Genomic DNA, 17,037 nt, shown 5'->3' on the forward strand with positions numbered 1-17,037 from the left:
TTTAATAAACAGGTCAAGGGGTTTAGACCCAACCTCAAACAGGTTTAAATAAACAGGTCAAGGGGTTTAGGCCCAACCTCAAACAGGTTTAAATAAACAGGTCAAGGGGTTTAGACCCAACCTCAAACAGGTTTAAATAAACAGGTCAAGGGGTTTAGGCCCAACCTCAAACAGGTTTACATAAACAGGTCAAGGGGTTTAGGCCCAACCTCAAACAGGTTTAAATAAACAGGTCAAGGGGTTTAGACCCAACCTCAAACAGGTTTACATAAACAGGTCAAGGGGTTTAGACCCAACCTCAAACAGGTTTAAATAAACAGGTCAAGGGGTTTAGACCCAACCTCAAACAGGTTTAAATAAACAGGTCAAGGGGTTTAGACCCAACCTCAAACAGGTTTACATAAACAGGTCAAGGGGTTTAGGCCCAACCTCAAACAGGTTTAAATAAACAGGTCAAGGGGTTTAGGCCCAACCTCAAACAGGTTTAAATAAACAGGTCAAGGGGTTTAGGCCCAACCTCAAACAGGTTTAAATAAACAGGTCAAGGGGTTTAGGCCCAACCTCAAACAGGTTTAAATAAACAGGTCAAGGGGTTTAGGCCCAACCTCAAACAGGTTTAAATAAACAGGTCAAGGGGTTTAGGCCCAACCTCAAACAGGTTTAAATAAACAGGTCAAGGGGTTTAGACCCAACCTCAAACAGGTTTAAATAAACAGGTCAAGGGGTTTAGGCCCAACCTCAAACAGGTTTAAATAAACAGGTCAAGGGGTTTAGGCCCAACCTCAAACAGGTTTAAATAAACAGGTCAAGGGGTTTAGGCCCAACCTCAAACAGGTTTAAATAAACAGGTCAAGGGGTTTAGGCCCAACCTCAAACAGGTTTAAATAAACAGGTCAAGGGGTTTAGGCCCAACCTCAAACAGGTTTACATAAACAGGTCAAGGGGTTTAGACCCAACCTCAAACAGGTTTAAACTGCTTACTTAAAAAGCACCATCTAACAAACTCTTTTAAAACAAATTCAGTAATTAAGGTTGATCAAATAATTTGTCAAAATCATTCTAAATAATGAAAATCTTGCATACTATTCCTTTAAACGTCTATGCACACATGTATGTTTTTTTTTTACTAACATCAATTAATATTTAACTGACAGCAGTTTTACATAAAGACGTATACAAAGTGCTTATGACTATGCATATTGATTGAGTGGTTCTGGGAATGGCAGTTTTAAGTTTATTATTTTTTTATGAATAAATGAAGACAGACATTGTATTGCGTAATATCGAACATTACACCCACATTGCACCAGTAACCTACTCTTTTTCAACTTCCTATAACCTGTAACATTTCATAACCTTAAAAGGTCTCCAAACAAATTTCAAGAGATTTATAGATACACCCCCTTGCTTCTAATCAAACAGTTCATTAAGAATTTTAATGATATATCTCTTCTGAGACAAAAAATTCCTCATGCTCATCTTAGTTTTTACTGAAATTCATAATGGCAAAATTTGATAATGCCAGAAACCTTGTGCCCTAAAGAATTGATTTATTGTGGGACTTTGCTACTGCAAAGTCTTAGTTTGTTATCGAAATGTCAATTCTTTTTTTTTTTTTTTCGTTTCGTCCACACCTTCCTGGGCTTAGACTACAATAGTTGCAGCACCCATTAAAACATTCACGAACCTTAGATATAGGCGACGATGTGCATAAATATATTTTGGATCTTTTTTGCACAACCGGAAGTGCCACAGGTCAATATGTGCAAGAATAGATAATCGGCTCTAGAAGTCGTATTTTTCAGTCGATTTTCTTTGGGTTTGCATTTTTGGAATCTACTGGCAAAATCTGAAAGAATAGCAGTTTCAAAATTTCAAAATTGTCGCAGACATTTTTTTTGCAAAATTTTGCATTTTTTTCATTTTTTTTGCTTTTTGTCTGATTAATCTGAAAAAAATTGAGCAAAGACAGTTTAAGAAAGTAAACAAAATGGTACAGTCAAATTTTCAATTTCACTTCCGGTTTAAACAGGAAATCGATGTTCATTTCCGGTTGAATATCTTCCGGTGTAATTTGTATAGGACAAAAAATTTTATGCTGATAGATAGACAAAGTTATGACAAAAAAACGAAGAAAAAAAAATCCGGAACAGACGTGAAACTTTGGCCGCCATTTTGATTTTTCTGAAACGATTCGATTTTTATTCAGACATAATGGCTCATCCAATTTAAATGATTTTGGTGTCAAATGAAAGAAGATAAAAAAAAACATGACATTAGGAAGCCATTTTCGATTCTCAATTTTGCTTTTTTGCAACATCCGGTTGAATTTTTTCAAAATTTGAAGGGTCATATCTCGTGATCTTGACCTTTGATGACCTTGACCTTCATAAGGTCAAAGGTCATTGACTTTAGCTATCAGTTAATACTTTGACATTTGACCTCCGACATGTACTTCAGGTTTTATAGCTGTCCGAAAACAGCCAAATTCGCAACTTTGGACTGCTCTAGCACGTGACCTAATTAACCTAGAGGGTTAATTTTTTCAGATTCTTAATGTGCTTTTCATGCTCTTTCAAGTGATTTATAACAAACATTTTTAAAGCAAAATTGAAATTTGTTAATTTTTCAAATTTGAGTTTTTTTTTTACAATATTTCTGTTTCTTTGAGCTTGGTGTGTATATATCTTATGACCTATTTTATGTAGAATATTGAAACTTGGAACACAACAAGACAATTTGAATATAAATTAACCTATGACAAAAAAGTTGAGGTGGGCGTGGCACATCCGGGTTGAATTACTAATTGTTTACATTTTGGGAAAGGGGCATAACTCGCATAGGATACATTTGTTCAAAAAGGAACTTTGCACACAATTACCTCATTATTTTGGCCAGTTTGTGATAATAGGTCAAATGTTTCAGCTTTACATTTCCAAAAAAGGAACGGGTTTTGAAATTTCCATATTTTCAATTTTCTATTTTGACCTTTATTGACTCTTGATGACCTATATCTTTTGACCTGTATGATGTAGAAGCTTTAAATTTGGAACACAACATAACATTCAGAATATCAATTAACCTATTCAAAAGAAATTGAGGTGGGCGTAGCACATCCGGGTTAAATTACTCATTATTGACAATTTTGGCAAGGAACTTAACTCGCAACGTATACATTTGTTCAAAATGGAACTTTGCATACAATTACTTCATTCGTTGAGCCACGTTGTCTTAGAAGTTCGATTGTTTCAGCTTTATAGTTCAAAAAAAGGAACAGGTTTTGAAAATTCTAAATTTTCAATTTTTGACCTTGACCTTTTTTGACCCTGATTTTTGTAGGATCAAAGGTCATTCACATTGGCTATCTATTTATACTTTTATATTTGCTGTCCTATCTCAACTCCCGGTTTTATAGCCGTATATATTTAAAAATTTTGATGACTTGTATCTCGTAACCTTGACCTTTGTTCACCGTCTCCCTTTCAATGTCAAATGTCATTGACCTTGGCTATCTTCTGATACTTTCATTTGTGAGGTCTGTCTACTTCCGTTGTAACAATCTTCCAAAGAATTCTTCTCAACTTTAGACTGCTCTTGCACGTGATGTAATTATCGTAGAAGGTTGATTTTTTCAGAGTCTTTTGCAATTTGCTACATTTGCAAAGTCCCACTCTGTGCCACGTGTGGCTCTAGTATATTCTTTTCTTTGGAACAAACATATATGCACCTGTAATAGCTGCTTCAAATCTTCAGTAAAATTTCAGCAAAGAGCTAAGTATGAAAAATGGTTTGAAGCCCTGAGACCTGATATATATTAGAAATCAAAATCAAGCCACAAACAGTCCACTTCATTCTTTGGTAGAATAACTAGTATATGAAACGAGGCCACATGCTGGAGTTGGTTATGAGGACAAAAAAAATGGCGGCAAGGTAAAAAAATTCGCTTTATTTTGTTGTTGTTGCAGAACTGTTCAACTTACCACAACAAAACAGTGGTGCCGATATACACTTAGTAAGGTCAGATTTAGAGGACTGTCAGACATGCACTAGTATACAGTCTTAACAACCATGATGATCAAATACAACATTGTTTAACAAATTATCTATGTTTCTTCAACCAAACAGAAGACACAACATTTATTCTTGACTATATTCATGTAATTCATTTTTAATGAATACATGAAAGAGATAATTATGCATGATAAATTGTTTAATTAATTATAAATTTAATCAATTACCAAACAGGTTCTTGCAGTTCTAGTCATTTCCTTTTGTATTCTATTTGGAAATAATTCAACATAGTAATTGCTGACATTTCTTTAATCATGACATGCCAAACTGATTCCTGATTTCTTTGAATTACATATATTTCAACATAGGGCAATAATTCTACAATCTATGCTCAAGTCATCTTCACATTGGTAAGCTATTGTATTACAGCCTTCAGCTTGTACCTCGACTTCAATAGCCACCTTTCTTGTATCAGGGAATGCATGCCCTCGTCAGAAAGTCTGTAAACATTTTGACATAGTGTTAACAAACTCTTTATCAAGGCCAATGATGGGCTGTGTTTGCTAGAGTAAAATCCAATCAAATCACTGCATTCACAAACTTCCCTGATACAAGAACTCTTAGAGCCCCGGTTCCCAACCTGGGTTGTTTTCACCCCCTGGGGTGTGGGACTAGGGTGTAAGGGGATGTGGTCAACTGGTGTATGAGAAGAGATTATTTTGAATTGAGAGAGCACCTCGCATCATCACATACTGGAAATGTGGATGGAACAAATTTTTGGGGGTGTGAAAGGTCCAGGGGTGTAAAGGCTGAAAAAGGTTGGGAACCACTGTATTAGAGTAAAGGTATAAGCTGAAGGTTGTAATAGCTTGACATTGTGAAGAAGCTAAATCTTGTGTCGCATGATAACCCTTATGACACAAAGCCACCAAATAATGACAGTCTTAATGTAAGGTGATGTAAAGATCAAGCATGCTGTAAAACTCAAAATAAAAGACATTTCAAAGGATTTTTCAAATGAGATAATATTTCCACATTTCCAAAATTCTTAAAGATAGCTTTAAGGAAACATACGCCCACTGGCAGCTGTCAGAAATAATTAAACAGTCTTCAGTGACTAAAGTACAAATTTTCTCATATTGAAGAAATTATTTATGCTGAATAATGCCACAAAATTTTTTAAAATCAATATCAATAACCCAATTACAACAAACAATTAAATCACACAGCTCTAATCAAGGGCAAAAAACAACTTTTGACGCATGTTTACAAAGTCAAGGGCAATAACTCAAAAAATGTTCATCAAAAATATCTCTTGTTAGAACTTGTCTGAGATCTTATCAATTCCAATGATCACACCAAGTTTCATCAGAATCGGTTGAAAACTGTGATCAATGATCACACCAAGTTTCATCAGAATCGGTTGAAAACTGTAGCTTCTATTGTGCTCACGAATAAATTTTGACGCGTTTTTACAAAGTCAAGGGCAATAACTCGAAAACCGTACATCAAAAATTCATCAAGTTAAAACTTGTCCGAGATCTTATCAATTCCAATGATCACAACAAGTTTCATCAGAATCGGTTGAAAACTGTAGCTTCAATCCTGCTCACAAACTATTTCCACGCATTTTATCAAAGTCAAGGGCAATAACTCAAATAGAGAAAAACCTCAAGTCAGACACGATATTTCGGTGAAAAATTATCCGATCATCACAAAAATCAATAGGGATCATCTTCATAATGACATTGACACACAAAATAAAAATCAAAAGAATCTGTAAAAAATTGTAGCCTGTAGAGTGAGCACGAGTTGCACAATATAGCTAAATAGAGTAAAACGTCAAGTCAGACACGATATTTCGGTGAAAAATTATCCGATCATCACGAAAATCAATAGGGATCATCTTCATAATGACATTGACACACAAAATAAAAATCAAAAGAATCTGTAAAAAATTGTAGCCTGTAGAGTGAGCACGAGTTGCATAATATAGCTAATAGAGAAAAACGTCAAGTCAGACACGATATTTCGGTGAAAAATTATCCGATCATCACGAAAATCAATAGGGATCATCTTCATAATGACTTTGACACACAAAATAAAAATCAAAAGAATCCATAAAGAACTGTAGCCTGTAGAGTGAGCACGAGCCAAATGTGAATGGACGGACCGACGGGGTGATTACAACATACGCCCATCTTACGTGTGGGCGTATAAAAAATTGTAGCCTGTAGAGTGAGCACGAGTTGCACAATATAGCTAATATAGTAAAACGTCAAGTCAGACACGATATTTCGGTGAAAAATTATCCGATCATCACGAAAATCAATAGGGATCATCTTCATAACAACATTGACATACAAAATAAAAATCAAAAGAATCCATAAAGAACTGTAGCCTGTAGAGTGAGCACGAGCCAAATGTGAACGGACGGACGGACCAACGGGGTGTTTACAATATACGCCCATCTTATGTGTGGGCGTATAAAAAAATTAGCCCTAATTCAGGGTCTGTGACATCTCTAAATCCATCACTTATCAGTGATCAAATGGTTAAGTGTCAAAGATATTTATTATCTTGAAATCTTACACATGTAAAGTTGTTTTACATCTAAGCCATCAACAACTACATGGTTTTTCTTGCCTTGGGGGCATGTGTGCTACAGGCTGTGCACTTTAAAGATCCATCGACAGTTGGAAATCGAAAAAGAGCAGGCTAATGCTGCTGTCCTGGCAAAATTTTCCTCATTGCACCCTGCATGAGTTGCCCATCTTTGTTAGCCCACATGGTGCAGAAAGGTAGGACGTAAAACTCCATTCTTTTCATTTCATTTTTGCCTTGGGGGCAACTTCGATATATTATGTTCGATCAATTATATAACAACTATCAAAATTTTCTATCAGTTGAACAAGGTCGTATGTTCTGAAACAACACTACACTTAACAATTTTCAAATTCAAACAATTTCAAATTTGTCAATATAAAAAACAAAGTCTCTTTTCTTTGAAATCTAGTCTAGCTTTATTCTACTTAATTTGGTTAACAGATGGGCAATTTATTACTAGAGGAGTAGAGATGAATATAATGTTGGAATGCTATAAAAGGGGCATACTTCACTTCACAGCCAAAGATTTCTTTTTGTTTCAGAAATTGCTTGACTACATCCCTGAAAAGATCCTTACTTTGGAATATTTCCTTGGAAGGAATGTGTTCTTATCTCTTCTTATACTTGTAAAATATGGTCACAAGAGTGTCAGTCAAATTCTTTAATAAGGCATCTCAGATGGAACTTTCATACAAATTAGTTCAAAAGTGGCTTTGTTAGATATTCTTTTAATATCTGCTCAAACAGATCATTCTAAAAATTTGATGTAATCTAAGACTTTATATAAAGCCAGGCCTACTTATTTCATGCAATAAGTCTGAAATAAAGATCTGTTTCATAGCATACTCACCATCAGGGAATAAATAATGTAATAAAGGTAATTTGGCTGAATGTTTCCTCCATAATCTTAATACATAGTCTTCCCATCGAACCATTTTACCTAATATTAACATGACTGGTATTGTAGGTAGTCCTATTAATAGAAACAGTGGGTCTGCTCTCTCCATTACATTTAATCCTTCTTTGTGTCCTAAAACCTGCAAAATAAGCAAAAACACTCTACAATGTGTTAAGACTGCTTAATGTCTTACTTTGATATTCAGCGATGTACCATGTTTATAACTGGTTAAAATACCACGTTATGCAAAATCAATCTTTACCAAAAACAATCAGTCACTTAAATAGACCATATTTAGTATAATATTTGGAATCATTAATCACCAAATACAAAAGCAAAAGCAATGCCATATTATAAATTTTATTTTCAATAGAGACTTTTCCATTACGGATAACACATTTTAGATTAACATTGTTTTTTCAATGATAAATCGTTCCAAAACAACACAACAATCCTCATTCATATAATTATCATCACAAAAACCGATTCTGGATCAGATGTCAATATTTTTTTTTCAAATTAATGCCTACCTGCATAACAGTAACCGCCCCATAAGTTACTGCTGTCCAATATACAGATCCAATAAATATTCCACCTGCCACAAAAGGACATGTTTTATATATAATCTTATCTGCTATATCCATTATGTAAACAACAGGACCTATAGTGAGAAGAGAGATACAGTCAAGTAACCTAATTTCGTGGAAACCTATTATTCGTGGATTTCCGGAAAGGATTAATAATTTACATGAGCGACCTTGCGCGACCTCCGCATTAGTTTGTTTTGATAAATATGGGTTTTATCTACAATATCAGCTAGTAGAATGAATCCAGTAGTTTCAAGCAAGGTAAAATGTAATAATGTATACTTTGACAAATACAAAGTGGCAGATTTCACTTATTACCAAACGATACCATTTTTTATCAGCCGAATTTCCTTATAATCCCAAGCGGTAATCGGAACTCCAAGTGTCGTCTGCTAGATTATATTCCAATGAATGAAGTCACCTGATCAACTAGCGGATTCCGTTTCAGCAGAAAATTTCTATGGAACACAAAGTGGACCGTATTCTTATGTTGTTTCAGTGACTTTTAGCAATAAATCACGCTACGTGTCTTATTTTGTCAGTCACTATTTTTTTTTTGTGACACTAGTTATAATGAATTGATATTAAAGATAAATACTAAGAGAGGTTAATTATACCACCCGGTATCCATACAACGTGTTTTTCTAGACTTATTTATAGATCAAACATTGTTCACGAAAATAGGTGACGCATTTTGACGCCGTTGCCGAGTTGGTTGCTCATGAAATATGGGTCCAAATGAAGGATTCATAAAGAAAATCGAAATAAACCAATTCATATTATTTTGTAGAATATCTGAGGAAACATCTAAGAAATAAAATTTTTTTTTCGTTTTTTTAACTTTGACGAAATTCAGTGTTGAATCCTTATATCCACGAAAATAGGTTACATCACTGTACAAATTTTTAGATATGATTCCAAAAAATATAAGGCATCAATTGTTAGGGACCAATATTCATATGATCAAATGTATCTTAAGCATAAATCTATGCTATAAATTTAGATGGTATGATATTATGAAAGAAGATCAGTACATGATGTTGAAAAAAGAAATTCAGGCCTGAATGATTGAAATTTTGATGGTGAAATGTATCATTTTTCATACTCTTTAAAAACAAGAGTAAATATCAGAAATAAAAACATTTTTAGCTGTCAATAAACAAATTGGATTGATAAGCGTAATACAAGGGGTGTAATATCCAATGCTTGTGTCCAATTACAATACCTCTCCTATATTAAAGCTCTAAAAAGAAGATTCTTACCTAATTTGGGGAAAATAATCAAATATTCTGCATTACATTGTGGACAAACAACCTTAGTTGTACTGTTTCCCTTTTGTTTTTCATCTATCCATCTTTGTAAACAGCTTTGATGTACCCATTTAGTTGTACCTTTACATCTACATGGTCTGACCCATGATACATCTCTATCATCCTCTTCAGTAGCAAAACATACCCAACATGCATTCCTAAAATAAGATTATTTCATAAAAAATTTGTAAAGCTTAAATCGATTGGTATTGCTGCAGAAAGCATCCAATATTACACACATGACTATATGGAAACACTAAAGTAACACTGGTAACAAATATGTCTAAATAAGAAATGTGGGAAAATTATTATAGATGTTGCAAACTCAGATGCTTATAAATATGATTCATCGAGAAGGCCAACATATTGAGTGAAAGTCCCTTCTGGATTAGGAATTAAAGAATGCATTCTGCACCTATACTTACAGTGACAAAAATCTTAATGTTACTATTGTTATCGATCATTAATTTGAAATATGCTGAAAATACTATTTATACTATATGGTACTCTGTAATGTAAAATGTACACACCTTTCTTCTACTGATGTCCTTCTCTGTTCCATTATTTCTGTAATTGATGCTTTCAAACCTTTGGAAACCTGTAACAGAAATCATTTCCATCAAACTTCTATATTTCTAGTTCTTAATGAAAGTTTCAATTGACATTGGACCAGCAAGGCTACTCATAATTTATTTTAAATTGAAATATCAAAAAAATAGTATCTTACAGTTTTAGCAAATCCCATTTGATGATTTTTTTCAATCTGAATATAGATATTACATTTTGCAATTTTCTGCTCAACATGTGGGTCATTTGTGGCAGTGTGTCCTTGGATTGCAGTGAGTTATCATTGGATGGCAGTGTGTCATCATTGAATAGCAGTGTGTCATCATTGAATAGCAGTGTGTCATCATTGAATGGCAGTGTGTCATCATTGAATGGCAATGTGTCATCATTGGATGAAGTGTTATCAATGGATGGCAGTGTGTCATCATTGGATGGAAGTGTGTCATCATTGGATGGCAGTGTGTCATCATTGGATGGCAGTGTGTCATCATTGGATGGCAGTGTGTCATCATTGAATAGCAGTGTGTCATCATTGGATGGAAGTGTGTGATCATTGGATGACAGTGTTATCATTGGACAACAGTGTGTGATAATTGGATGGCAGTGTCTCATCATTAGATGGAAGTGTGTCATCATTTAATGGTAGTGTCATCATTGGATAGCAGTGTGTCATCATTGGATGGAAGTGTGTCATCATTGGATGACAGTGTTATCATTGGATGGCAGTGTGTCATCATTGGATGACAGTGTTATCATTGGATGACAGTGTGTCATCATTGAATAGCAGTGTGTCATCATTGGATGGAAGTGTGTCATCATTGGATGGAAGTGTGTCATCATTGGATGACAGTGTTATCATTGGATGGCAGTGTGTCATCATTGGATGGAAGTGTGTTATCATTGGATGGCAGTGTGTCATCATTGGATGGCAGTGTGTCATCATTGAATAGTAGTGTGTCATCATTGGATGGAAGTGTGTCATCATTGGATGACAGTGTTATCATTGGATGGCAGTGTGTGATAATTGGATGGCAGTGTCTCATCATTAGATGGAAGTGTGTCATCATTTAATGGCAGTGTCATCATTGGATAGCAGTGTGTCATCATTGGATGACAGTGTTATCATTGGATGACAGTGTTATCATTGGATGGCAGTGTGTGTTCACTGGATGGCAGTGCATTATCAATGTATGGCAGTGTGGCTTCAATAAATGGCAGTGTCCCATCATTCAATTGCAGTTTGTCATCATTTGATGGCAGTGCATGATCATTGGATGGCAGTGTGTCATCATTGGATGGCAGTGCATGATCATTGGATGGCAGTGTGTCATCATTGGATGGAACTGCATTATCAATGGATGGCAGTGTGTCATCGTTGGATGGCAGTGTGTGATTATTGAATGGCAGTGTCTGATCATTGAATAGCAGTGTTTAATTAGAGGGAAGTTCAATGTACTGAAAAATTACTTGGATGGTAGTGTGTGATCATTGGATGGCAGTGTGTGATCATTGGATGGCAATGTTTCATTAGGGGGAAGTTCAGTGTACTGAAAACTTACCAAAACTAAAAATATTTTTATGGACCAGAACTTTTCAGAAGACTCTCAAATTTGAAATCTTGGAAATCGCAGTTTTCTTACGCAGTCGGTATTTCAATTCGAATACAACAATAATTGACAAAATGCAGTCATCCAAATGTAGTCAGATAGTAGTTTCTAAGACTAAAGGTCCGTTCACACCAAAAACGTCACGCGGAACGCGACGTCGAAAAAAAACGCGCATTCAACCCCCCAAAAATAAGATCAATGGATAATCAATAAAAGGCTCAGACCAGAGACGCGCGTTATGAAATGACGCACGTTCAACTTCTGTAGTTATTCAGCGCGTTTTGCGCTGCGTCTTTTCTCCCTGCGCATGCTCAGTGCAAGTTGGCACGCCACGTGTTTGAGCCACTGTTCAGAGCCTCGAGGTAATTAGTGTCGGACTTCTGTATATCGGCTTCTATGAGACCAAGAAACGTGCTCAAAATGCCATGGGGTCATTCTGAAGTACTGCAAGAATTTGTCTTTGTAGGTGTGCAGACTTTTAACCAAGTGATGATATTCGCCGAACTTCTTTCTTTTTATAAAAATATCATGGACCCAAATCGAACGCTGTCCTTTTCATTTTTTGTTCTTTAAGTAGACATAAAATGCCAAAACATCGCCAATGTCATCTGCATCCGCCATCTTGTAATTTGCTGATTCCTCAATGCAGCGTTTCACGCTGTGTGTGTGATCCCCGTCATGAGAGAAAAACACGGCGTTCAATGCGGCATTTAACGTTGTGTTGAACGCCCGTTTTGGTGTGAATGGACCTTAAGGCAAGAGTGGACAAAGGCTGTGAATTATTTTTTTATTTCTTAATTGTTGTGAATTCCCCTTTGCCTATTTGGATTTTTCACTGTTTGACCAGTTACATCGTACTGGTTGTAAACAGCCTAAGCTAGGTACATTCTACCAATTTAAAAGATTATGACAATGACCATTTGTATTTAGCTCTTGACACACTTACCTCTAGGCTACTGAAAAAAAACCACAAACATAAAATTTTTAGAAAAGGAAAATACTGACGAAAAATATCGGACAGTTCTCATCACCGGAAGTGGAATTACGGTGAAGGTCACAGGGAGCTATCATTTCTGATCAAAACTTTTTTTTGACTTTTCTATATTTCGACAGACCATTTCCAATGTTTCAATAATGATCAAAAGAATATAATATATAGAAATAGAGTTTCAATTAGTTTTTATACATATATTTATGAATCTATTTCCTTTCTTGTATTATTGATATCGCATTCATCGATTACTCCTTTTCCGTATTTTTAGTCTAGGGAAAAGTTGCCTATTCCGTCCATTTCTGTTTGGTGGTTACGTTCTATCTGTATCTAATATGTAACCAAAGATGTTAAGCGCTTCAACATTAAAATGACCGGAAAATAAAACGATTTTTATTGATAATATATTTTAGAAGATGTGGTTAATTTCATCGTTCATATTGAATCAAATCAAATCATTTCATCGTCCATACCGATCAAATCGATAGAGGGGTCGCAGTATTAGGTTGTTAACTGTCAGAACAATTTTTGATGGTGGGTGTTGATACTGGTTTCATTCATGAGTTTATTCTCTGAACTTTCTATCGTTTTTGTTCTCCTTTGATACTCGTAACTTTTAATCTAGATACTGTCATTTCCCCCACGGTTAAAGTTCAAAGTCGGCCAAAATTCTTGAAGCTACACAATCAAATTTGTTCTGCTTTCAGTAAAACAGACCAGGAACGGGGTGGGGCTTCTAGTAGTGGGTCAAAAATATCCTAAAACGTTACTATCCACACTTCTTTAATATTCACAGAAGTAGATATCAGTACCTACATAACCCACGTAACTTGCGAAAACTTTTGAATTTCCATAGTATCACCAAACAGGGCCGTAACTAGGAATTTTTTTCTATGAGGCAAAAAACTGTTGTCTTTGAAGTCAATTATATCTTCCGTCACAACAAATTCGGGAGACATGAACAAATTATGTAAATATTAAAGAAACTAACTATATATTTAGCGGATATTGTATTTATATTTCTAATAAAAATGTCTTTTCTGTCAAATTCGGCATGGGGCATTTGCGTGGATGCAGTAACGGCCCTGCTATAAAAGAAAATAGAATGATTTACCAACATAACAATATGAGAGGGCCAAAGTGACATGTCCTCAATCAAGGTCAAAACGTGATGATTTCCTGCCTAAGCTTTGTTGGAGAAAGACGGGCGAAAGGTTGCGGGGATTTTATTTATTGGCTATATTAGGCCTTAGATGGATTCTGTTATTATTTTACCCCATACATAAAGTAGCCATAAAAATCATGTGTTTTAAAGCCGACCACAATTTATCGAAAGTAAGCAATTGTACATTGGTAGCTGGAATTGATCCAATAGGCATAATATCATTAAGATGGTCTGAATTTGTTTCAATTTCGTGGAGGCAAGGTGCGTAAAAAGACAATTTGAAATTTGAGAGCATCAGGGTGGTTCTTCAGTTTGAAATCTTTTTCCACATTTTACCATCATAATATTGAGCCAAAATGATATGCCCTTGATCGAGGTCACAACGTGATAATTTCCCGCCATATTCGCCATATATATACTATATTTTATAAGGCTTCGTTTGAGAAAGGCATGTTATGATTGTGGGGGGTTTATTTATATAGACTTAATACGGTTTCTGTTTACACATTCAATTTATATTTATATGGTTAAGTCGACCATCATAAATACTTTTTAGGCGGCCGAGGTGACATTATGCCCCCAACCAACGTGATAATTTCCCGCCATAATTTTGATTTTTATGTCTTTAGAAAGGCAGGATATATGGGGACTTACTTATAGGCTCTAATAACCCTTTAGACGGTTTCTGTTTTCACGTTTACACAATTTATCATTTATTATTATTTATTATTTATCCCCGGTTTCCCCTATATAGATCAGTTTTTTGTGACCGAAGAAAGTCAAAACTCAAAAACATCGTTTATAGGAAACAAAATATTCATTCATGGAATGTTAATCAACATAATAACAGATTTCAATACAGACTTTCTGGAAGCGACATGTGGGCAGTAAAACAATTAAGTTAATTTTCTAACATATGCGCAAAACCTAATTGATTAGCTTGTTTGGATTGCCTCATGACCGTATGTTACTATTCTTGCCTGGTTTACTGCGCAATGAAAAAAAAATATCCAGAATGTCCTTGTGCTAATATTGTAAGAACCATTACATTCAAACAGTATAGAAGATTAAAATGTTATAATGTGTGAGATATCGCAGTAAAAATCAATATCATTCATACGATTTTAACGAAATCTCAAACAAGAACACCTACATAGTGTATTGGCCCTGAACGTGGATAAATAATCAACTGAACAGTTTCAAGGGCACCCCAAAATAACGGTAACATACGGATATGGAAGAAAAGGTGTTAAGGGTGTGAAATTTTAATAGGGCTTTGATTGAAAGTTGAACTGAAACCTTTCTTAATTCAATTATTCGTTAATTATACACAAACAGCAAGCACGCGATATAACGAGCCTCATTCTGGGGTAACTAGAAACCTCTATATTTATAATAGGAAACACAAAGAGCACTGGGTACGAAAGTGCATTTTGTTTTGTGCATCGCAGCTGTGAAGGAGACGTGGCGGAGGTTGGATCGAATTGTTGATCCATTTCCCCCCAAAATAAGGACTATATTTACATCTAATGGGGGAATTTGGAGTGGAAACTACAACTGTGAAATCTTTATCACCAGTGGACTTTGATCAATTGTCAAATAATCAGTATTTTTTCACATCATCAGACCCTGTTCCCGTGAGTAAAATGCAAGATGACGCGCTACACGATAAGACGGCTGCAATTTCCAAACAAGCGCAGCAAATACCAGTTACGACAAACGGTTCTGAACATTACGATGAGGATTCTATGTTAAAGAAAATGAATAATGGCGTCTCAACATTTTCAGCCGAGGAAAAGCTATCACACCTCTCAAACAATGTGTCAACAGGGAATCAGGTGCGTGTTTCTGAAACGACCACTTCTGCTCCAACGACATTGTCGTCTGCTCAAGGGTATTGGTCCACTGCACCAGCAGACGACAGTTTTGTACAGGGCTTTCAATCTATGAATGGTACAGTCACATTTCAGCAGTTTTCTCCTTCACCAAACGCTGCTAATATATCAAACTTGTCGAACGTAATGTTTAATGCAGGGTATCCAGGACAGGTTGGTGTGAGTTTGGCACAACAGTCACATAATCAGAGGAGGGCAATTACAGCACATCATAATTTTCCACAGCGCCAACCAAACATAATGATAAACAATGGGAAGTCCTATCCAAATTGGAGCAATGCACCAGTTCAGTCATGGACAGGACAACAAAATCAGGCTACGCTTTCGCCATGGACTAATGTTCAACAACAGAGGAGGTCTGTGCCGAATATCAATTCAATGGGACCCATGAAAAAGCCTAATTTTCAGCAAGTTCCTAACATACAGCAGTCAACAGCCATGATTGCACCCACAAAGTTTCGAAGGAGTACATCGTTTCCAGGTCAAATCCAACAGGCTGCTATGGGAGTGAAACCATCTTATGATTATTCTGCTTTTGATGAATCAAGTCAACAGAGAGAAGGAGGAGTACCCTATCATCAGGTGAGTGGAATTATCAAAATTGGTACTGCTTCAAGTATTGTGCTTTTGATAGTTACTATTTCCTTTGATCTTTAATTGAAAAAGTTTTACATTTTGACAGCCAAAACATTGGTCACATACTTTCAAAAACTGCGCTGCGTAATAAGACTAGAATGGGGACAAGTATATGGACTAGAATATGGTACTTTATAGTTACAGCACAGTGTAACAATATTAAACAAACACTGTAATGGCAGGTGTGGATCTATTAATTAACTACAGTAGCTGAGCTGTCTATCTGCTCATTAACTAAGCTTCCATAACTTGGTTGTGGCTAATCTAGTCTTGATAAATAAGGTTGATTGAATTCTATAGGTTTCCATGTGTTGAAAACTATTTTTGAATCAATGAAATTATGTTTGTGAGGCCAGAATAATTTATTTATCTGATTTCCACAATCTCTCTTGAATTTGACAGCATTATTTGACAGCCTGAGTGATCAGCAGTATGAATTTGATTATTGACTTGCATGAAATTATATGGAATTATTCTGAAAATGTTGCATTCTTAATGGTAAAGATTTGAACAAAAAGGAGCAAATTACAAATTTATTTTTTTCTGGAAAGACAAATACTGTAGCTTTCATCTTCATAAACTGTTCTAATTAGATGTAACAGAGTACCTGTATTTGTCGTAGTCTTACTTTAAATTCATTGATTAAAGCCAGCAGTAGCAGCCAAATAAAAGATTCATATTTAATATTTATCGATCCAACTATGCAAGAAGGCATGAGACAAATCTTAATAATGAAATGTTATTATATATAAATCATTCACAT

The 17,037-nt window shown here is 35.4% G+C and overlaps 1 protein-coding gene across 1 annotated transcript in view; it reads right to left on the reverse strand.

Moving 5' to 3' along the window:
• LOTGIDRAFT_214381 (hypothetical protein) overlaps window positions 1–12,592 on the reverse strand; it is a gene marked incomplete at its 3' end in the record, with an annotated part of 29,287 nt that extends 16,695 nt beyond the window's left edge. Inside the window, exons 1-5 of the mRNA XM_009054102.1 lie at window positions 12,534–12,592; window positions 9,944–10,011; window positions 9,366–9,571; window positions 8,047–8,177; window positions 7,469–7,655 (exon numbers count right to left, since the gene is read on the reverse strand). Coding sequence (XP_009052350.1) covers window positions 7,469–7,655; window positions 8,047–8,177; window positions 9,366–9,571; window positions 9,944–9,975 — 556 coding nt within the window. The 5' untranslated portion in view covers window positions 9,976–10,011; window positions 12,534–12,592. The remainder of the gene's footprint in view (window positions 1–7,468; window positions 7,656–8,046; window positions 8,178–9,365; window positions 9,572–9,943; window positions 10,012–12,533) is intronic.
• Between the last annotated feature and the right edge of the window lie 4,445 nt (window positions 12,593–17,037).

The sequence above is a fragment of the Lottia gigantea genome, assembly GCF_000327385.1.
Source record: "Lottia gigantea unplaced genomic scaffold LOTGIsca_21, whole genome shotgun sequence".
NCBI classification, from domain to species: Eukaryota; Metazoa; Mollusca; class Gastropoda; family Lottiidae; genus Lottia; species Lottia gigantea.